Source organism: Colias croceus, chromosome 3 (genome assembly GCF_905220415.1).
Source record: "Colias croceus chromosome 3, ilColCroc2.1".
In the NCBI taxonomy this organism is placed as follows: domain Eukaryota; kingdom Metazoa; phylum Arthropoda; class Insecta; order Lepidoptera; family Pieridae; genus Colias; species Colias croceus.
Window position 1 is genome coordinate 11,864,778 of NC_059539.1, and position 24,982 is coordinate 11,889,759.

The 24,982-nt window shown below is 33.0% G+C and overlaps 2 protein-coding genes across 8 annotated transcripts in view; both read right to left on the reverse strand.

Annotated features, from left to right (window-relative positions):
- The window catches only part of LOC123706350 (voltage-dependent L-type calcium channel subunit beta-2), a 155,557-nt gene extending 144,225 nt beyond the window's left edge, over positions 1 to 11,332 (reverse strand). Inside the window, exons 1-2 of one of the 2 annotated variants that reach the window (XM_045655582.1) lie at positions 11,193 to 11,332; positions 7,978 to 8,080 (exon numbers count right to left, since the gene is read on the reverse strand). In XM_045655582.1, coding sequence (XP_045511538.1) covers positions 7,978 to 8,043 — 66 coding nt within the window. In that variant the 5' untranslated portion in view covers positions 8,044 to 8,080; positions 11,193 to 11,332. Of the gene's footprint in view, positions 1 to 7,977; positions 8,081 to 11,192 lie in introns of those variants that run through there. The other variant, XM_045655589.1, reaches the window with a different exon arrangement.
- The window catches only part of LOC123706345 (long-chain-fatty-acid--CoA ligase 4), a 562,712-nt gene that overhangs the window by 346,751 nt on the left and 190,979 nt on the right, over positions 1 to 24,982 (reverse strand). The window lies entirely within an intron of this gene.

A 24,982-nucleotide genomic window follows, 5' to 3' on the forward strand; every position in this document is an offset into this window, starting at 1 on the left:
AAGTATCAGGAACTATAGAACTTAACTGCACGCGATGAGAACTCACATTATTTTTTTGATCTGCTAAAAATGATCTGCTACGGGAAGTTGGCAGATCATTTTTTCAAATGTCGTTTTTCAGGTAAAAACGCCAGAACTATTTCTAAAAAGTATCAGGAACTCTAGAACTCAACTGCAAGCGATAAGAACTCACATTATTTTTTTGATCCGCTAAAAATTATCTAGTAGATACGGGAAGTTGGCAGATCATTTTTTAAAATGTCATTTTTTCAGGTAAAAACGCCAGAACTATTTCTAAAAAGTAACAGGAACTCTAGAACTCAACTGCACGCGATAAGAACTCACATTATTTTTTTGATCCGCTAAAAATGCTCTGCTAAGTTATTTTTTCAAATGTCGTTTTTTAAGGTAAAAACGCCAGAACTATTTCTAAAAAGTATCAGGAACTCTAGAACTCAACTGCACGCGATAAGAACTCACATTATTTTTTTGATCTGCTAAAAATGCTCTGCTACGGGAAGTTGGCAGATCATTTTTTCAAATGTCGTTTTTTCAGGTAAAAACGCCAGAACTATTTCTAAAAAGTATCAGGAACTCTAGAACTCAACTGCACGCAATAAGAACTCACATTATTTTTTTGATCCGCTAAAAATGCTCTGCTAAGTTATTTTTTCAAATGTCGTTTTTTCAGGTAAAAACGCCAGAACTATTTCTAAAAAGTATCAGGAACTCTAGAACTCAACTGCACGCGATAAGAACTCACATTATTTTTTTGATCTGCTAAAAATGCTCTGCTACGGGAAGTTGGCAGATCATTTTTTCAAATGTCGTTTTTTCAGGTAAAAACGCCAGAACTATTTCTAAAAAGTTTCAGGAACTCTAGAACTCAACTGCACGCGATAAGAACTCACATTATTTTTTTGATCTGCTAAAAATGCTCTGCTAAGTTCACTGACATATTCTAATCAGCATTAAAATAAACTGTATAAATTTATGGCTTGTATGTTTAATGTCTCATTTTGATACTTAAAACAATGTATGGCTAGCTATATATAACGAACTAGCTGCGCTTCATGGTTTCGCCCGCGTAGCTCCGCTCCTTTTGGTCTTAGCGTGATGATATATAGCCTTCCTCGATAAATGGGCTATCTAACACCGAAATAATTTTTGAAATCGGACCACAACAACAACAAACAAACAAACAAACTCTTCAGCTTTATAATATTAGTATATATACGTAGATTAGCTTTTCTTCTGCGGTTTCGTCTATACTGTTCAATGGTTCAGACGGGATGGAAAAAAAATCTGATTTTCGCATTTATAATATAGGTAGATATGCAATTTTGATTTTAAGGCGTGGAAAAGGTTCATATTTGGTTTTTGGAATCCAAATTGCAAAAAATATAGCGACTATGAGTATAATCCACAACTCACAAGCCGTACCGAAAACAAAGGAAAAGGGCAAAGTAGGACCAAGGACCCATATGAGATTCCTTGAAATCGGACTAGATAATTTACGTAAAAAAATTATTTATCAGCACATCACTTCCAAGTGTGAAAATTAGTTTGAAAACCCGAACTAGTTAGACAAAATATATACTACCTTCACAACAAATACCTATGCAAGCCTATTTATTATTAAACTAGCTTTCCGCCAGCGGCCTCACCCGCGTTTTCAAAGAAAAACCCGCATAGTTCCCGTTCCCATGGGATTTCCGGGATAAAACCTAGCCTATGTTACTCTGAAGATGCAGCTATCTCATGGTGAAAGAAATTTTGAAATCGGTCCAGTAGTTTATGCGTGAAAACATTACAAACTTTTTCTCTTTATAATATTAGTATAGAGATTTTCTATTAAATATTTTCCCTCACAATTTTCCTGCATACAGCCCACACACACACACGTCCACTACTGATGTATTAATTCAGTCTATAGTCTATACAAAGCTCCGTTACCACAACAAACAAACTTTTTGTGTGTCCCTTACGTAAGAATACCGAACATAACTGTGCCGCGGGAACCCGGCGCATACCTCCCGACTATATTCAGTAGTTTCTAAGAAAGATTTTGGGTGTATAATAAATTCTGCTCATTATGCCGTACAGCCTACATTCCGGGCTTACAGTTACCAATAAAAAGTGCCACGAGCGCTATTGTTCTAAAACTGAAACGGTTTGAAGGTATCGGCGGCGGTTTGCGAAATTTAAATGATTCGTCCGTGTTTTTTATTCATGACGCGTGTAAGGTTTGGGTTACAATTATTAATAAGCTGCATGCACAGCAAAAAAGCTTATTTTACTGACTGTTTATGTACAAATTATAACTGCTCGTAATTCTGCATTAGGTATATGGGGCAGGAAAAACAATCAGATAGGGGTTGTCATGTATTTTGTATATTTTGCTGACCTTGAAAGAAAATGAGGGTTTTAATGGAGATATCAGGAGACCTCTTGCTATCCAAACAGAAATTTGTCTTGTTTTATTTCTGTAAATGCTTTGGGTTTTGCTTTAAGTAAACAAAACTTATAAGAAGGATAAGTATTCAGATTCATACTCACAAGACACTTGCAAAAACCTAATCTTGAGACGCTTTCAGGCCCTGTTTTGTCCTAATCTTGGAACTTCAAGCACCTAAATATATATATCAAATATATCGCAAAAACGCAAATATGACTTTGCCAAGTACGGAACCAATTCAATTCCCATAGGAACTAGCAAAATAAACCCCCAAACGTTTATAGCGGACATATTTCTTAGTCAATTAAATGTGACCCTGGCGAGCGGGTCGGATAATTCAAATGCTTTACCGTTATTAGTCGAGCCGGCTCTAATAACTATGGGATCGGGATTTGCACCAGGAGTGGGATTACATTGTTACCCTTTTTCTAATGTACCTACAGTTTTGCAATTGCTCAGATTGAGGTGTCGTTTTATTTCTGAAGACGCTTCAGCTCTTTTTCATCTAGTTTTTTTTGACGTGATAACGTCTTATAATTCGATATAGCCGCCTGCACGCACGAAAAAACATGACTCGTGCGGCGTTACCTCGCTCTGAGGCGTTCCATGTAAGGCTTGAAGTGCAAGCGAGAGCGCGGAACGAGCGATAAAGAAGCACAATCGTTGTCACGTTCAACTATCGTCAGTAAACCGACTTTACAGACAACCAATTTTTTTTTGTATTGCTTGTTTTAAAGAATAATTATTGGTCCATCTGGTAATTAAGGTATCATATTTATTTAAAGGATTGAGTATGCAGGAGTGTTTCATACCAATAAACTAATCGAATTCGCATTTGTAAATATTAAAAGGTTAGAATTTAAGGACTATGAAAACCAAGGCATTCCATCCCGCAATCTTACATGAAACAACATTAACATCTCCTTCCAATAGGTTCACAATGACATATAACACACATATATATATATATATAATATAGGTTCACATAACATAGAGTCAGATTGCCGATTCATTTTTAAATTCCTTCTTATTGGCAAAATTTTGGCAGAATGGAAAATTATTAAATAATATCATTAATGCTCTACATTTTCCCTTCCATTTCAAGCTTACACGGTTACATGCGTATTGACAATTTAATCATCATAATAATATATGAATGTCCAATGACACACCATGTTTACTTTCCCAGTAGCAAACAGTAGGTACACAGTTGCGCACGCGCAGACGACCTTGCGTTAGCCCCGCCCACCCGGGGGACTGAGGAGGGGGGAGGGGCACGTACACGTACGTAATAATTATATCAACACTTGTACGAAAATACGTTTGTTTTCGTGAATTTTCCTTACAGTTTAACGTAGTATCTACTGCGTCACAATTCATTTTCGAAGAATTTCTTTTACTTGTACCAAAATCCTACTAGGTAATAATATAAATGCGAGAGTTTGTGAGGATGTGTGTGTGTGTGTGTGTTTGTTACTCTTTCACGCAAATACTACTGAACCGATTACAATGAAATTAAGCACACATATATAGGGTAACTTGGATTAACACATAGGATAGGTTTTATCCCGGAAACAAAACGCGGAAACGCGGGCGAAGCTGCGGGCAGAAAGCATGTTTATATTATAATATTTCTTACATTTTAAAGTACTACGTTGTACAGAATTTTTTAATGATTTCTATAAAATAGCTAAAGATTACAATCTTTCAATCGTTTATACCTAGTTTGATGAGATTTTTATCTGATGCTTATCAGCTTTATAGACTTCTAAAATTAAATTTAAATGCATCTGTGTTAACTATTATTGTTATTGCCCAGTGAAATATATGAAGTATGGTAATTTTTTACACGTGTTTTAATATTTGGTACGAAATTACTTTGAAAAGCTGAAAATGTAGAGCGGTAGATACTTGTGTGTTAAATAATAGCTTAGTATAATAGTCTTTAAATAAATAGGAGTAAGTATGTATATTGTCATGCATTAGTTATTAAATTAATTATTTAGCCTGTGCCCATTTAACTTCATATAAACAATCAATACGTTTCACGTTATTAATAATATTCCAAAGATACTAAATGTTCTTTTTGTTGTTAGCGATGTTCTATATTTTTTGGACATTTATGTTCACTAACCGAAGAATAGTTAGACGAAGAAAACAGGTAATTGGCAGTAAGTGGCACCTTAAAAAAGGTAGCACCTTCTAGATCTTCTTAGACCTATAGGTACCTATATGAAGATCTAGAAGGAGCAACAAACATCACTATAATTTCATAAACCCAAGATTCAAATTTAGTATTTGTTCAAATCTAAATTCAAATTATTCTAGAACGTCTCAAAAAACAAACGTTTTCAATTGACAAAATGGCGCTTAAAACAGCTCTGACCAGTTTATTTATTTTTAATCGTAATTGTCAAAACATGTTAATAATGAAGAAGAGCCGTGAGTCACGCACCTAGTGATAATTATTTTCAACATCATAGAGGAAAATGTTCTAAATAATTAGCACATTATTATAAATTACATTTTTACAAGTATAAACTATAAAGTATATCCCGGATACGACCACTTTTAAGGTAATAAAAGTTTAATAACTCATTAGATAAATTGCGATTAAAATCTGGTAATTATCACTTATTTTCTTGTTCTATTAAGTACCTAACTTGTATTTTAAATAATGTAATTTTAAAAGGCTTTTTTATTATACTTTATATAATACGAAAATAACATCTATTAATATAGTTTGTTATCAACTCTTCCTTGCAGAAAATATAAATGTAGGTACTGTAGATACATTTCTATTGTTTGTTTGTTTGAACGCGCTAATCTCAGGAACTACTGGTCCGATTTTAAAAATCATTTGGTGTTAGATAGCCCATTTATCGTGGAAGGCATCATCAGGCTAAGATCAACAGGAGCGGATTCATGTAGGTGAAAACACGGGGCGCAGCTAGTTTATAGTAGGTATAAAAATTACCTAGGTACTCTTATTTAGTTAGGCATAGGATTGACATATCAAGCCAATTAATATATTTGCACAACACCATTACAATTAAACTAAATCTCAACCATATAATTTTGCTTGTCATCATCCCAATAATCCGTTGTTTTCGGACCATTCAGAGTTCAACAGTAAAGGTCAAAAGCCGGTATGAGATGAGTCAATCTCGTTTCATTCATAAACTGCCTACTGGTATACAACTGATACAACTCTGATTTAATATAATATCGACATCGATCAATGGAAACGATACAAATACCTATTTGATGTAGGTAAGTATAGGAAATATTTGAAACTTGAATGCTTAGAAACTGCAAATTAAGAATATCTGGTAAGGTGTAATATGTCTTATTAATAAAGTTATATCTTTTGTGGGCTCAACCTGAAGCGAGAACGAAAAGGTATTGATCATAAAAAGGTTTATTATTTTTATTTTAAGGCACATTGATTAAGAAACTCCTTAGTACCTATTTCTAGAAAGATTTTTCATCTGCCATGCCTGACTTTCCTTCTTTAAAATAATTTTGTTTTTAAAAGTTTTAAACTAATTAGGCAAATACGAAAAATAAAATTGTTTATGATCAATCATAAATTCAGTGAACGTGCGCTATTCTATCTCATGACCAAAAAAACAAAGAAATGACATCACACGTTGAATAAAAGATAATAAAATTGTCTATGGACCATTCGTATTACCAAATATGTAAGGTCGGTTACCTATACGCGTTATAATTTGATATAATTGCGTAAAATTCGCGAATATACAATTTAATTGGTGAATACAACCACCGACAGTGTTAACGTGTGATTAAGGCACAGATGGTACTAAAAATCGTCTTGATATCGACGTTTAAAGTACGATGTCAATCGTCACTAAAATGTGAAATTTTCAGAATATCTATATTGTTTCGATCAACATTATATTACAAGAAATAGCTCATGTGACTCTACAATATTTGAATGTTAGCTATACACAAATTATGTTTCATTCTAAAGAAAATCTTTTATCAAATGGTTTACTCGTTTGGATGTAAAATTTAAAATTGAGCATTAATTCACACAAAAAGTAGATATATTTTATTCAATCAAAGTATTCTCAACCGGTAAAAAAACAGTTTTCGTTCCGATACGATTAATTCTTACACATAATATAACGTAAATATTTTTTAAGAATGGATAAGCTTCCCCTTAACAAGTGTGGGTGGCGAAAAATCAACTCAAAATGTTCGAGCTCTGTTCTGTACCATTTCACTAATTGTTGTTGCAAACATAGATTGCTTTATTTCATTTAATTGTTGTAAAATTGCACGCCATAGCGAACAAACGTTTTTATATCAGAAAAAGAGCTATAACGGTTCGAAAGTTAGGTATTGAATTTTAAAATTATTGATGGTTATACAAATTTTATAAGAATGTATAAGTTTTATTATTTTTCATCGATATCGTCAATTATTTAATTCGAAAAAAAGGTAAATGATACTGAAGATAATATAAAATTATGTCCTTTGGAAAGTTAGAAAGTAATTCAGTATTTATATTTTTTGGTTTTTATGGCATTCAAATGCTTTATAAATATAAATTTATAAAGAATAGAAAAAATTCGATCAGGCGATTCGTCCCGCCTCGTGATCGAATTTTTTCTATTCTTTATAAATTTATAAGTAATTCAGTAGATAAAAAAGCTAAATGTAACTTAAAACTTTTTTCAAAAAACTTTATATAATCTTTTTTTCATTAAATTTTAACTTAATTAGCTATATGATTATTGCATTATTATGTTACGATATATTCTCTATAGTGTTACAGGTAGAGCCCAATGAGCATTAGTTAGTTTGTCTGTCTTTCCTGCTCTACAAAAGCCTTGTTCGCAAGTTTTAGCTACTCTGTCCTGTGAATCAGCTTAATAGTTTTCTAGCTCTATTTTCCTTTAGTTTTCTTTCGCTTTAGTTTTCTTGCTCTATTTTTCCTCTACCCCTATTAAGTTTTTATTAATTATGACTTTATACATATTATTTTATAAATTTCTACGATTTAACTGCCGACTGTGGCTGATGAAGCCTGCGCAAGTTGCTGTCAGCTTGGCTTTTCTACTGTTTGTTACTTATACTATTATAACATTGGGGTTAGCAACATAGACATTGTTAAACAGGGGCCTCCCTGCTCTTAATACCTCTATACCTAAAGTCTATACTTATAAATCTGCTTACTCTAGCTGGTAAGATCAACCCTAAGCTCCAGCCAGCCACCTAGGCTGTGGCTAGTATGTTTCCATGGTTACTATCTCTTTGTTTATCTTTTTGTATACATACAAATCTGCTTACTGGTGGTAAGATCAACCCTAAGCCAGTCAGCCAGCAAGGCTGTAGCTGGTAGCTCTTTAGTCTATACATACATATCTGCCTACTTTCTCTGGTAAGGTATTTTAACCCTGCTTCTTAATCTGATTACACTACCCAGTAGTATATCTTAGCACTAAGCCAGCCAGCCAGCCAGCCAGCCAGCTCGTTGCCATGGTTACCTGAGGGTGAGGTTGCGAGCGGTGGCGCGGCGCGTCGCGTGGCTCGTGCGAGCGCGCACCGCTCATGCTACGCAGGGGGACATGCCCGAGCCGCGATCACGCGCTACAAGCAAAAACTTTTATCAAAATATAATAAGCAGTATATTATAGTGAATACATAAACGTAGATTAGTAGTTTGTATGTTAAGATGTATTAGAAAGAATATGGATTGCCGCCTGATAATGTTTATTGCCTGCAGAAATAAACGTACTTGTGTAACTTAAAATTATTTGGTTCATGTACATAACTGTTCCAATAAAAGTAAGGAAAGCCTCTTAACTGTGCCGATGTGATCATGTGTTCATATATTACTAGTGTTATTTAAAATTGTTTAGTACGTGTAACAACAAACAGGTTAAAGCCTCTGCTACCGATCCCAGCCGTGGTCTATAGAATAGAATAGTCTATATTTCAATAGTGTACCCTGATTGATAACATCTATTCCGCTCTTCATTTACTCTCTCTTTATTAAGAAAATTTGACATAGGTCTACTACTACTTAATGTTTTCTTTCGTTTAGTTCTGCTTATTCTATGACAGTTATGGAATGTAGAGTCATTCAACGATTGGTGAAAATTATAATATTATTTAATCGTTCTTTCGAAAAGTGTAACTGGATTCAAAATCTAAATCGTTCGAGTTAGTATTTCTGAGAATTAAATTCAATATATAACTTCTATTAATAAATTGACGATCATTAATTCAGAATTTATAAAAAACACGTATTATATAATAAGAAGAGTTTTTAGTCAAAATTTTGAACTCGATAAAGTTTATTATTCATATTATGTTTCTCCCAATAATTTTGCAAGCTCATATTGAACATCGTATGAAGTAAGTACATATTTGTAAAACTATAAATTAGTATTCAAAACAAACAATGGTCTGTTTTTAAACGCACTTTTTACCTTATGCATTATGTACAGCCAATGACGTCATAACGCTACAGCCTACAGAATAAATCCCTTTAGGCTTAACACCAAATAAAATGAAATAAACCAATACATAATATAATGTAATCTGTGTACAAAAGTTTGAATAATTAACATACCGGGAGTGTCGTAAAGCAACTTTCACACAATACGATAGATTGTCGTTAAATGTAAACGCGTTAAAAATAATTTATACCGGTAATTCACGTGGATCCCGGGCTAGAGGTTAATGGCGTCCAAATAATTGTATGTCGCGGGAATATGGGAAAATTGACTGTTTACGAACTGTCTGTTTATAAAGACATGTACGTTATGTTACAATGTTATTTGATTTGATTACCTATGCATAAGCATTTGTTAAATATGTTCATGAAAATGGTTTAATAAGTTTGATTGCCAAAGCATTTTTGTTCGTATGAAAGCAAGGCATAAACACGTTTATTTTCACAATTTATCAAAAAAAATTACGTAACATAAATCTCATGGAATGCATCTTATAATAAGAAGTTTCCTTTTATTTTACCTTCACAGTTAACACATCGTCATTACTATTTTCTCGGTATTCGTAGCGAGTTTGTTACTAAGTTTGTCCCTAATTATTTCTCTGAAAACAAACTTCTGTTCTTTTTTGAATCTCTAGATAAAGTATACATAATATGAAAAACGTATAAGAATGTATTTCTTACTTCAACCCTACATAGGTTAAAGTTATTCCATTTAGATTTTATTCAAAATGACATATTCCATATTGAACTGCGACATAATATTTGAAAGTTGTTTATACAAGTAGATGTCAACGTGTCAACATTCGCAGGTCAAATACGAAACAACTGTACATAATATAACATAGAAATATTATTAATCTCCAAATTAATACATTGGCAGATACACAAGTCAATAAAAATATTATAAATAGGTTTATGCGTAAAAAATTCGCGCGAAATATTAATTTACATTCAATATTTTTTAATTATTATTAATCATTAAAAATGTAAACGATCTATCATATCATTATATTCTTGTAAAAATTATTCAAAGCATTTCGCGTCGTAACATTTTTTTTATTCCACAGAAAACACAGCTGATCACTAAACATCAAAATTTATTACTACTATAAAAATATACAGCTCTATATTCTTCATAGCTCTACATTCGGTCTTATTTTCTAATTTAATTAAGATAATCTTGCATACATATCCATCTAGACAAATTAATTACATGCATAGACAATTAAAAATCTAGTTTAGAGTAACATATTCAATGCTAATGCCCGTTCAAACGTTCTAAAACCGTTTTAAACGTTCATATAATTATCCAACACTCCAATTTTAAATTCAAATTTCAAATAAAAAAACACGCAACGGCATGCAAATATGCAAATTGCATCATAATATTTTTAAGTCCTATCTCCATCTCTTTCGTCTTTATTGACAAGCTGTCACTGATATTGAAACCGCCAGTTTCACGAGACCTCCCGCGCCCCTTCCGCGCGCTTGACACCATGCCATTACGGGCGATTGTCACAGAATGTCAGAGCTCAACGTATACTGGCGTTAGCTTTGCTGCATCTGGGTAAGGCTTTCATACAAAATCGGTCAAGGTCAAGCGCCCTCGCTGAACAAACGGAGCTTAAATGAGATGCACGCATTGATTTTAAAAAGTAACGGTGTTCCTTAATTTGCAAACATTTTAATAATTTTATGCAGTAAACAAATTTTATGGAATTGGTTTAATGTTAACGACGTTTAGATTAAGAATAATAAGAGCTAGTCTAGACTATTGCTATAGAGCACTAGAGTTTATTTATGGGGAATTTAAAATACATTATTGATTTATTATTTATAAATAACCTAAATTCTAAATAAGCTTGAGTATGACGTTAGTTTCAGGCATGCGCAGAGAGGCCTAACCTGTACGGGCACTAAAACTTTAATTAAAAAAAAATATATAAATATAATCATATAAACATTCAGACTGCAATCGATACAATAAGGACTCTTTTCTTGTTCATGTAAAAATATAAATAAATGGCGTTATCTTAAGGAGAATACCAAAGAAACTCAAGTTCAAAATAAACGCAGCATTGCACCAAAAACATTGATTAATGTTATGACTCTATGATACCAAAAGGGGCTCTATGTTTAATACACTTCTTTGTAACCCATACATGAATCTGAACACTGAAAATTTGTAAAATCCCTTCAAATACAGTAAACACAAGAAAATCTCGATAAAATACTTACACGAAACACACAAAATGTTGCCACAAACAAAAATAAGTCACGTCACTGCAGAACACTGCACTATAATCGGTATGCACTTTTTTTACTGGATTTCCACCGGGCCTGAAAACACTGGGCCTATCTGACAGTTGTCATGTGCGGCCAGTCGGCTCGCTTCGGCAGTTTCCGTGAACACTAGAGGCAGTGGCTACACGTAACTTTCGTGGGGTTCCGTTGAGAATCGCGATTCTATGGTATTGATTTGCGCGCTCGGCGCCCGGCCGCCGGCCGCCGGTGGCGCCCCCTCGCGGCGTTAATGATACCTCATTGGTGTCTATTATTTAGCGAACTCTTCGTGAAATTAATGGAGGTTTTATTGATTTATTGCAAGCGAAGTTAATGATTGATTAGACTGCCCTTTTTCGTTAGGATCCATCAACGTTGTGTTTTCAGCGGGGTTTGCAAGTTTTATCAGAAAGCTGTCAGTGTTGATAAAAAATGCGAAAGTGTTATTATTAGCGCGTACTCACTGAACTGCTTGATAAATTAGCGACCCGATGACCTGATTGGGTTAGCTGTGTGCTAATAAATGCTAAGCTAGCTAACCTAAATAACTTTAGGTCGGTTTTCCTGTATTATGCTTCCGAGTTCCTGTATTATGAAACACAATATGATACCTGAAATCACGTATGAATGCAATTTTCAGAATATATATCACATTCTTATGTTTGATAAGTCTCTTATCATTCGTTTAATGTAATAAATAGATGATAAAGTTTTAGAAGATATTATGTCACTCATAACTTCATAAGGCTCTAAAATCTGTCTAAGTTTAGGAATAGAATATAGATGGCGCTGTTTACAGGTGATTAGAAGTATTTCAGAGTAGATTTGTATGATTATTTATATTTTTTATTGTTTTTATCTTATTGCTCTACCACTCTACATATTCAAATATTAAATTAATGATTTTTTTTAATTAAAAAAAGCCATTGCATGCCTTCAAGCCACACCTCCGCCCGTCGGAGTGGGGAGCGTGAGGTTTTTTCGTTACGGAATTTCTCGATTCGGTCCCCGCGCTTAAGGCCCGCGATAGAAGCTATGCAATAGCTTAAAAAGAATAATTTTGTTGATAACTATATGACACAGGAAAAGTGGGGAGGAGACCTCTGTCTTTTAATTAAATAGTATTCTATCTAGATTACCAGAATAACGGATAATACAACTAGTTTTTCGCCCGCAACTTCGTCCGTTTTGTCTACAACCTAAAAAATTATATACCAAAACCTTCCTCGAGAACCACTCTATCTAATAAAATAAACCTCATCAAAAACCGTTGCGTAGTTTAAAGATTTAGGCATAGGGACGGACAGAAAACAATAGCGACTTTGTTTTATACTATGTTGTGATAATGCTACTCACTCTTACTTATTTTACTATGAGTTTACAATATTTATTACTAAATACTGTAACACATTTAAATGACAGTAATACTTTCTCTAAGAAAACTTCTGAAGAATAAGAAAATTAAAATGTATATCGCTAATTCTTCGACTATTAAGTAGTTTTGACATACCGGAGTCCCCTCTCAGGTCGAGGGGGACCTCTGGAGGTCAATAGACTTAAGTCTTGTGTTGTAGGTACTATTTATTTATTTATTTAACAGTTTTATGTACCTACCATTACAAATTTTACAATCATATAATATTAAATTATTATCTTAATGAAAATGCAATTTCCTTTACGTAGCACATTTTATTTTTTTCTTTTCATTATAGTTTTCATTGCCATTTCCATTTTCATTTTCATTTCTCAAATCTTAAATGATATTGCTACGTATTTTAATCTCTGTGATCTGTTTTTAATATGTTTCTTATATCTAACCCTTTTACCTTAACACGTACCCTTTAGGTAACATTTTGCTCCTATAACCTGTAATTTTTGTAACGTCAGCAACGACATTTCTTTTAACTCCAAAGCAGCGCTGCGCTTGTATAATTAGCGCAGTAGGTACAGTCAGCAGATACTGTCCACTTATTGATGAGCGGTGGCACTGGGCAGATTTTAATAGATTTAGTTACAAACTTGCTCCTATGACCTGGTTACACTATTATATAATAAATACCGTCAGCAACGACATTTCTTTTAACCCCAAAGCAAAGCCTGTATAATTAGCAGTAGGTACCGTCAGCAGATACTGTCCCCTTATTGATGAGCGGTGGTCGTGGGCAGATAGAGTGCACTTGTTTTTCACTGTCTGAGCGGCTAATTGTGCCATTTTTCATTCCCGTCCCTTCGTCAGAGGGCTAGAAAGCGTGTTCGATACTGACTACCTAGGTTAGTAATTAGGGGTTAATATAAAATGCTATATATATATATATATAAAAATAATAATATAAAGTTACGTAAAAAAAATGTTGTGTGGTTTTATGAAACCACGGTAAAAGTGAAACTTTTTTTCACACTATAGACATTTAACTAAAAATTATCGTATTTGTACGATAATTGTCGTACGTATCGTGCGTCACGCGACATGCGCTACACAGACCAAAAAGTTTGAGACGATGTAATAAAAGTTTCACTTTAATATTTATTCATACGCATAGAAACAAGTAAAACGATTAACTTAAAATGAAAAATAACATTATCAACGAACACTAATAATAATTAATGTATGCTCTACACACATAATATATAAATAAAGGAGTGGTAAACTAACTTGTACTTTTAATCGTATAATCTTGAAACTGAAAATTACTGGAGCTAATGTTTCATTCAAACGTAAATATTTCAGAGTGCAAAAATAGGATGTAATACTCCGTCTCCATTCACTGATAGGTAAGTAGTAAGTAAGTACTGTAATTTTTTGAAGTGAAACTTCTTTATCGGGGTTGGAAAAAAATGTAGTGTAACATTTTTTCGTTACGCGTGACATTTTTCCGTTACGCGCCATCTTTTTCTTATCTTAACTTTACAGAAATACGTCGAATCACGCGTGCCTACCACTATTTCTGTAAAGTTGCATATAGTAAATTATTTTTAAAAAAATAAGGTGATAAAGAAGTTTCACTTCTTACGTGTGTACACGCTCACATTTTTTTTCTATTAGATTTCTAAGAAAATTACAACATGTTTCAAAAAAAATAAAAATACATTTGTTTCCAGTGTGCTATTATGAACACAGTGTAGTGGGTGGACATCACGCCCGCGCTACGTAAAAATCACATCCATACTTCCTTTTAATAGCCGATGACATTCCCCGCTATTGTATACAGGAATGTTAGCAATACTTGGTTTCTGATATACGTCACAGTTTATACGTTGATGGGTGAAAGGGTGTTCTTGAGATAGAAGTAAGTTTTATTAGTAACTAGCTTCCGCCCGCGACTCCGTCCGCGCGGATGTCGGTCTTCGCGTGGATGGTTTATTTCTCCATTTTGAGTAGGTACCTCTGACAATAAAATCTTATAAATATCTATTGGACCCAATTCCCAAATATAATAATACGCAACGTGTGTTCGCGGTTCTACGGAACAACGTCTATGGATAAAACTGAAAAATTAAGATTAATTTTTTTCTACGTATTTTTCCAGGATAAAAAGTATCCTATTTTACGCCCAGGATAATAAGGTATAATTATACCAAGTTTCATCGAAATCGAACCGCTAGTTTTCACGTGATGCCTTCACATACAGACAGACAGACAGGCAGACAGACAGACAAAAATTTTTTTAATCACATATTTGGGTTTGGTATCGATCCAGTAACACCCCCTGCTATTTATTTTTTCAATATTTTCAATGTACAGAATTGACCCTTCTACAGATTTATTATATGTATAGATTATTGGAAATTCGTCATACAGCGATACTATTTTATCTAAAACATGAGCATATGTACAACTATAGATGTCTATAATTGTCTATGTTACTGTAAAATAGTAAAAATAGATTCTTATACTTAGGTAAGTATAACTCGCTAGAATGCAAACTGTCGATAAGTGACCAGTGGCTTGTAATTTAACCCATTATTTTCATGTTATAATAATTGTAATCTTTCAATTTTGTCTTTACAATTTTGCAGTGACATTTTTAGGCTTTTTTTAGTTTAGGTGAAATAAAACCACATTCACTTCAATTATTTATTTTATTAAAAAACAAAAGCAATCATCAAAAACTAGTGAACCTATAGTCACAGTTGACAGATATGTACTACGTACATACAGTTAGGAAACTAAGCCCCTGCGATGAAATTATGACGTATAGCTATAGGGCTGTTACTTTTTGATATTTAACCGACTTGAAAAATAAAGGAGAAGGTTATCAATTCGGCCTGTATATTTCTGTTTGCTTTTTTTCACAGTTGATTTTGTGGTAATTTGGAGATTAAAACCCGTTAAAATACAAAAATGGTGTAGCTTAAATATGAATTTACAAGAAGAAACAATCCGAATTACTTAATACAGCTTGTAAAAGTAATTATACATTTTTATCAGTGCTATATTTCGAAATCTTGTTTTGTTATGGACGCCGAAGGCTATTTAATGTACCTAAATTATTTATAATGCTTGATATTTGTATTATACATAAATTCAATAATTATTTTAAACCAGAATTTACAATACTTGTATGTAGGTATACCTACTAAATTATTTTTAAAACGATAAATTAAATTAAATTAAAAAACACAAAATATGCAAAAATAAATTAAAATTATTATTATACGAGCATAGCTGAACCTCTACCTTTTTATTTTAGGAAGAAAAAGAAAATAGTTTGACAGGCTTAGTGCTTGACAAAGTGGAGACGCCACGTATCGATAAAAATACAATAAATATAATACCTATCTTTTTCTTCCCTAATATTTACGTAATTATGCACATAAATTTAAACAAGACTTTTTTAAGGTTTCCTTTTTTATATTTTCGTGCTCTTCTAGATTGCGTAAAAAAAGATGCGACCTTTAAACAGACTGGACTCCTAATAGTGACTATTTGTAGCTATCATTTTGGTAGAAAATATGTCAACTTAATTTAAAACTCATGCTGCCATATCTATAGAAATTAAAAAATAGTCTCTTAACTTGTAGTCAGATACGGTATTTACAAATAAATTTATTGAAAGGGCTACAAACTGAAACAATCGATATTTATTTAATGTGAATTGACATCACTTTAAACTTTTTTCCATACTATATTCAAAATCTATGGATGTGTCACCCGCTACTATCGATCCCCCTCAATACCCTCGAAAACACGCTTGATGGGGGGGGGAGCCATTTCGAACATTTTGTATGAAGTTTCCTTACTGTATGTATCTGAAATATACTATTGTCTAAAGTTCTTCCAATAAATAACAATATTAAAAACATAAAACAGACACATAAAACGGATAATAATATATGAAATTAATCTAATTTTTAATTAAAATAAAAAGCTGAATTGTAAATCAAAACGAGAACTAACCATATCGCATCTCTATTGCTAATTTGAATAACTATAAAGCCTTTCAAATTCTACAAATAACCTGTCTGCCTATGTGTCTGCCTTTCACAAAACATTATAATAATTTATAGATACAGAATCAGTTAAGCATTCGATATCAAAATCAACATCTATGAAATAAAAGTATGAGCTTGAACACAACTTACCTACACATTGTAGAAAAATGAGAGAGAATTGGATATGTACTTACATTTCATCGTAAAATTGAAAATAATTTTTCAGTAAACTTCATTTTATTATATTTAATTTAAAAACAAATTGTTTTCTCGGTAGACAATTGATAGTAATGTTACATTAATTTATTATCAATCCAATTTACTTGCACTTACTCCATCACTGCTTCTAATAAGTGAAGAAAAATATCGCGTTAAAACTCTCTAAGAACAAAAAGTTTGATGACTACAACCAAAAAATATACAAGATAAAAATAATAAATTGCAACTTTCTTATCGTGAAGAATTTTCATAATAAAACCTATTTAATAACGTTTAATTTATTTTGTCTTCATTATTACCTATCGTTAATAGATGTATCATAAAAATTAATTCCAAATTCAGAAATAATTTACAGTAATCATTCTTATACAGTTCCGAAATAATTTTAAAACCCAATCTACATTATAATAATACTACCTTTCGCCCGCGGCTTCACCCGCGTTTTTAAAGGAAACCCGCATAGTTTCCGTGGAATTTCCGGGATAAAACCTATCCTATGTGTTAATCCAAGTTACCCTCTATATGTGTGCTAAATTTCATTGTAATCGGTAAAGTAGTTTATGCGTGAAAACCATACATACATACATACATACAAACCTTTCCTCTATATAATATTAGTATATGATAGTATTAAGTATAGACACAGAATACATAATAGTAGCTAAACGCTACAGAACGGACACTCTCCGCCTCCCGCCAAAATTAAACACTTACCTCACCCCGCACGATCAGACATAAAATGGTCCATATTTTTCTACAGGGACGATACGCAACGAAGATTGACAACATTAATCAAATTGACTTAAAGTAATTTTATTATTTTGGATTTGTGATTATCGTTTTTCGTAGAAAATGGTTAGATATTGTGCTGTTTACGGATGTATTTCATCAGAAAAACGCGATTTTTTTTACGCTAGTCAAAAATGTACCAACCATAAAGCGTTAACCTTAGGCGTTAACACACACATTTGCAGTCTCTACAGTGTGACTGTCAAAACGATAATTTTGTATGGAGTGTCCGGGGTGTGGTATAGATTAAAATATCAACAAAACGAACTAATATTACGTAGGTATATCTTTGGTCAAGTTCTATAAAAAAAAAACAAATTTAAATTTGGAACAGTTCTAAACATAACGGCCAGCTCATTAAAAAAAATATACATTTATATTTAATCACAACTGGTTTCAAATTATTCTTGATACATTTCGGGTACTCTATGGTTCTTCGAATTCAGAACTCATCAAATACCACCGCGTATTATTAATTGAAAAAGTCTCTTTTACCTACGTTTTTTTTTTCTAATTGACTCGATAATGCCAAAGGCCCGTTATTCATTATGCCACTTTTATAGTATTTTCTACCGCATAAATAATTTCGCCATCAATAAAAACGTTCGTTATCTGTGTTTTTCGAGTTATTTAGATCAAGTAGATTATTAATGAATACATAGTTCACGCATTACAAAACCGGTGGTAATATTTATTAAATACACGTGTATATACGTCCATATACCTATTTGTTTTAAATTATACTACTTGTGCTGTACGGTTTTACCCGCATTACGCCGCTCCTGTTGGTCTTAGCGTGATTATATATTATAGTCTAAAGCCTTCCTCGGTAAATGGGCTAACTAACACAGAAAGAATTTTTCAAATCGCACCAGAAGTTCCTGAGATTAGCGCGTTCAAACAAACAAACAAACTCTTCAGCTTTATAATATGTATTAGTATAGATTAAACTGTAAAATTGTACCTACTGCTTTATTTATCCATTTTATAAATGCTAACATATTTTATATTTCTGTAATAAATTATTGTTTATAATTTATTTTCTTCTCTGCTAGAATATAGGTAGTTAATAAATCAAATAATTAAATTAAACACAACACAAAAAATATTTTATTTTCACCATGTTACATGCAATTGGTTGACAATGAATTTAATGGTATATAATGGGTATATAATAAATGAGGGAAAATGAACGAAATCACGAGTGTAATACGATAAATCACATAATGTTCATTACAATAATATCGTCCGTCAATTAAGACCAAACCCAACCACTTAGTAAATAAAACAAGATTAAGGCCAGGGGCACATTATTAAGAGTTGCTTATTAACTAAAATATGCACAAATATATAGTTAGTTTTTGTTCAAAAAATTGATTAGAAAATAACAAAGATGTATATGTAGTTTTAAAAACTAATTAAAATCGTTATTAATATATTTGTTTCGTGTCAAATAATTTACTTTGCTCACTGATTTTAGATTTCCCTGATTGCTTCATAAGTACCTAGATAAGTTACAATTATAAGAATGCGAATTGTTTGCCGTTAAAATAAGTATCTTAATGTGTTTTAAACTTGAAAAATATTATTAAACCTTACTTAATTTTGTATTTTTAACACTGTATAGTTACTACACAAAGAGCGTTTAATTATATTTTGCGCTTCACTTTACTTTCCTTTTGAATATCTTATTCAGAACTACAGGTTTCCTCTCCAAATCAGTTTTACCTAAATTTTAAATACACCTTGTATTATTTCAGCGAAAGATTAGAAGATTTGTAGAGTAAAAATCAAGATTGGGTCATAATACTTTTATCTTACAATTTTTATAGCATATAAATAATAATACTATGTTTATTCGTGTTTCTTCAACACTGTGTATTCCGACCTTAAGAATCTAGATGTCGTGATATAAACACATTGGTTTAAGACAGCGAAGGCGCGGCGAAGGCCTATTGACCGCGGTTACTCGTAAACACTATCTTCTCTACAGTCGAAAATCCCGAAACTCAACATATACATTACTCCACCACTTCTAAACAAAACAAACGTTGTCGAACAGAGCACGCAATGTACATCAAAATTTTGTACTTACTGTAACAATTGCGCTGCACGCAATACACTGCCAAACTATTTGGGTCAATTTTTGTATCACGTACAAAAGCAAGCAATGTATCCAAACAGGGAAATAGTCCCAACTGTCCAGTGAATGTTGATGAGTGCGTACAAATCACGTTTCGCGCGAATCAATACTTGAACCCCCCTGTTTATTGCAGGGGTTAGTTGGGGAGGTATCGACCGGGCCCACCTGACCGTCACTAATCATAGCTCATCCCGACACCTCTCTACTCGAGTGTACTCGTACAGTCGAGTACACAAACACAAATGGATACGCTGCGCGATTGTATACTGAGCTTTATAGTTTCGAATGTGTGGTTACGCGTAGGTCATTTGGCCTTTGAAGTTTGGTTTATTTTGCGATTATAAACATTGCTATAAACTAGCGAGGAAAGCTAATTGTATAAATTACTTGTAATTAATATTGATTAAATGTAATTAGTATGTAATGACGGACAATTCTTTCATTTTAATACATATTAAATACGAATATAATTTCTAGCAATTATAGATTCATTAGTTCCTTATTATAACAGATTATTTATAGGTAAGTATCTATGTTTTAAATATTGCAAGCTTTCATACAATGCTAGTGTGAATGCTAGATACTATTTATCCATTTTCCAACCTGGATCTAAATTGACACCTTCCCAAAAACTTATAATACGGTATGTCTTCGTTAAGATTTTCCTTATTTTTTCTTTGAATCTAGTACACTTTGCCACGAATTGGGTCACGCTACGTCACCAATAGATAGACCGGAATAAATTGTAAGTTTTTTGTGTTTCAGCAAAGTGCATTTTGAGCTTATTTTGCCGTAGAGCAATAGTTGATTCAACTATCGAATTGTGTTCTTGAGTGACATGTTACGTATTTGTATTAATAGTGCTTATTGCTAATAGTGTTTAGAGTAAATACAAATTATTTCGAAAAATTGGACATACTGCTACAGGCCTGAGTTGGACTTAGATCACAAAGGTAAGACATTATATGATGAAAATAAAGGGATTGTTATAGTATCTACTCATATAGGTATAATGTAGAACAATCAACAATGTATCAATTTAACATTATTTACCACGATACGATTAAATACGCAATCACGATATTTATTTACATAACCAGTAAAACACAAACAACCTAGCTCTAACTATCCATATAAAACAATGCGTTTGCCATTAAATCGAAAACAGGCACAATTTTGATAATTTGTGATTAGAGGTAATTGCAGGCAGCGCAGGGTCACGCAGGGTAATTACATTTACGGGCCAATAATGAGAGTTGTGGCGTGCGTACTCGCGTAAGGGTAGGTTGGGGTTCCGTAGAGATACAGGAAAAACCAATGAGAAATAGAAGAAAAAGACTATTGTTAGGAAAGTAGAGTGACTACAATTTAAGCTAGGATAGGTATATAATAGAATAGAATAAGTAGATTTATTCGTTTTCAGGCATTATTTATTTATTATATTATATTAAGTCTTTCTAAAGTATATAATTCATTCACAGAAATCTGAAACAACCTTCAACGGCAGTCAATCAAAATTTCGGAGCAAAAAAGACGATTTTGATCATACCTGCATGGCTGCATACCAGTACCATAACATCCTTCCTTATTTACTAATTATTTATTTTTATTTTTTATCCCATAACTAAATTGGTACTTCAACACACACTGTTATATTGTGTGTGTCTACAGTCTACTTTTAATTTTTGTCTGTGACAGCTTTATCCTAAATTGTAAAGCTGAACAGAAAAAAATTATCAGCCAACAGTTTGTACATACTTCTGAACTTCAGACAATATAAAGACATATTATAAAAGTTTTATTAACCTAACCTTTATCCTACAGAACCCACAAAACTTCATAGCACGCGTGTCGCGTGACGTTGCATTGCTTCGCGGCGTGGCTTCGCTCGCTTCCGCGTCTAAATTACAAGAGCTTGCACGGCTTAATGCCTTATTTGGTTCCCAATTACGCGTACAGGAAGCTAAATTTATTACGAATTGTAACATAGATGATAGAACGCATGATCGAAATTGCCTTTAAGGAAATGTATTCTACATCGTAGGTAATAGTAGGGTAATGTTCATGAGTTCATGACTAATATTAAAGCTGAAGAGTTTGTTTGTTTGAACGCGCTAATCTCGGGAACTACTGGTCCGATTTGAAAAATTCCTTCAGTGTTAGATACTAGATAGCCTTCCTCGATAAATGGCTATATATCATCTCGCTAAGACCAACAGGAGTGGAGCACTGCGGGTAAAACCGCGGAGCACAGCTAGTATACTATATAATCAAGATTGATGTAGTATTTTGACAGAATTCATACACACAGCAAGAGCAATTAAATGTTTAATATAGAGGCATTTCATCCAAGAACCAAGTTTAGGTACCTAATAATCATCTGCTAAAAAAGGTAACTGTATCTACGCATATTTACCATCGTAAATATAATAACCAATCTGGTCCTTCAATAAGTATTGAGGAGGGACCAAGGGGAATTGATTTAACTTCCGTACTCAATGAAAATTCGCTAACTCGTAAATTTCAGAATACTCTTCCACATTCGCACTTCATTCCTTACATAAGCAGAAGAACAATTACAATGGCCCAAACTCAATGCACAGGTGTACAAGTGTGTCCACACCCCCCCCTTTGCCCTACTGCCTCCCCCCCTTGCCCCACTGCCCCCCGGCTATATTTAGCGCAGGAAGCCTCCGCTTCCACTAAAATGATCGGTGATGTAATGTCTTTTAGGGAAAAAGCTCTATTTAGAAATATTATCAGTATTGAAAAAGTAGGTATGAATTTTATCGAACGTGAAAAGGTGGGAAAATAAAGTGGATCATTTTCTAAATGTTGCAAAACTTACGACGTGATTTACATAAATATTAATGAGGATTTCAGAAAATAAATAAATAAGTACAAATTTCGGGTAAACGCTCTATACCTACTCAGATAAAAAATAATCGTTGGATAGATATTTTAAGTTCAACGAACATAAAAACAGGAGAAATAAAACACTTGTTTCTTTATTCCATCCATTTATTATACAAAAGTACTAAGTATTATTACTATTTTCCGTTTGATATTGGCAAAGTTGCATTTCACAATTAATTACCACCCCCTCATCTAAGTACTTACTAGAAGTCCATTTGCCATTTAAAGCTCCCTACCCTGAAATATCTACCTTATTCAGTGACGGATTAAGACTCCTAGATGCCCTAAGCAATCCATGCCTGTGGGCCCCCCTATCCGTATGTCAACTAGAATCGGTCTTTAAACCTTTACCGCCCAAAAACATTAGTTTTTTGTAAAGTAAGATGATGAGATATAACGTACTTTAGAAGTGGAGTAGGTGCGACAATAATAAAAAAGTGTGCGTGTACTAGTGTACATGTCGTGGCCATATCGTAGATTTGCTCATTTCATGATATGATCGATCATTTCGTGAAATGGTCGCATTTCATGAAATGCTCGAATGTCTATTGGCCACATCATGATGTGGTTTGGGCAGATCAATGATAAGAAATCGTTTCTCGATATGGCCAACTAAACGCGCGGTTTTTTCATGAAATGATCAAAATTATTTGATCTTATCGTAAAAAAGTTACATTAATTATTGGTAGAGGCGATGCAAGCGCTGGGTTTATGTGATAAGATGGCGGCCGCTGGCGAAAATTTAATTATATTCGCAGTTTAAAACTTCATAGTTCGTTTTATTACAATATGAAGAAAGTCATAGCAAATAATTTACGACGAAGAGGTTCGAGTACTATGGAAAATGCGGATATCTTATATTGAGGAAAAAATGCGTCTAAAATCCTTTACATAAATATATTTATATATCCTATGGGCTATGTTATTACTAACCTAACCTAACCTAAATGTTTTCTATTGCAAAAAACCATTCGCTTCTGGCATTCGCCGGCCACTACCGTGGCACTAACTTAAATGACAATAAACAAGTTCTAAAAATATTCAGAATTTTAATGTTTTATGGACTTTATATTATATTTTATACGATCTGGCCAAATGTGGATGACCATATCGTGAAACGTTGACGATTTAACGATCTGATCAAACCATGTTGGCCATTTCATGAAATGCGACCATTTCGTGAAATTATCGATGATATCATGAAATGAGCAAATCTACAATATGGCCACGACATACACACGTAAGAAGTGAAACTTCTTTATGGCCTTATTTTTCAAAAAATAATTTACTATCTTCAACTTAATAAGTAGTTAGTAATAAGAAAAAGATGGCGTAACGAAAAAAATGTTACACTAATTTTTTTTCCAACCCCGATAAAGAAGTTTCACTTCAAAAACCAAAGCATAATTTATTTATTTATTGAAATGCGCCTTGCGGCTTTTCCGAGCATTGAAATCACGCAAGATAGTATTACATAACGTCTAACGTTTTTAACATAATATATCGGACTCTATGTATAATATCGATATATACAATACAATATAGATATAGATATATTATTGAGCCTTTCTTGTATCATCTTTGTCCTTTTTTCATTTTTTAATATTATTAATTTTGAAAAAGAACGTTCCTCTGAGTTATTTGTAATCTAAAAAAAAATATACGCAGGGCTGTTTCCACATTAGGGAAAGCTGATTCAATCTTATCATCTTATTGTATTATTTTATACAATTGTGCGTGTGTTTGATGTAAACTTGTGCGAGCCGAATCACTGAGTCTGAGACTTATTTTACATATTATGACATATGAATGAAACTGTTGAATTTCTGTTATTAATTCGGTGATAATATGTGTTTACTAGATTTGTAAATTGTACTGTGCTGACTGTATTCTGCAGTTTGATCGGGACACAAATATCACACACATTTTATCGGCATCGGGTATTTTATTCAAGAATAAGAATTTGTCTGCTGTTTCTTTGTATATTTTTCCTCTTTTTCGCATCTCTACATTTAATTTATCAACTTAAAACACGCGAATTTTCAAATTAGTTCTAGAAACTTTTTTTGGTGTGGTTTTTGGTGACGTGAGAGTGAGACGTGATGCCCTTCGGACGGATTTTTTTTGTGCTTCTTCTGGTGCCCCCTCAGACGTGATGCCCTAAGCAATTGCTTAATTTGATTAAGGGTTAATCCGTCACTGACCTTATTAGTGTGATTGAGTAACATTCCAAAGGAAATCTTTA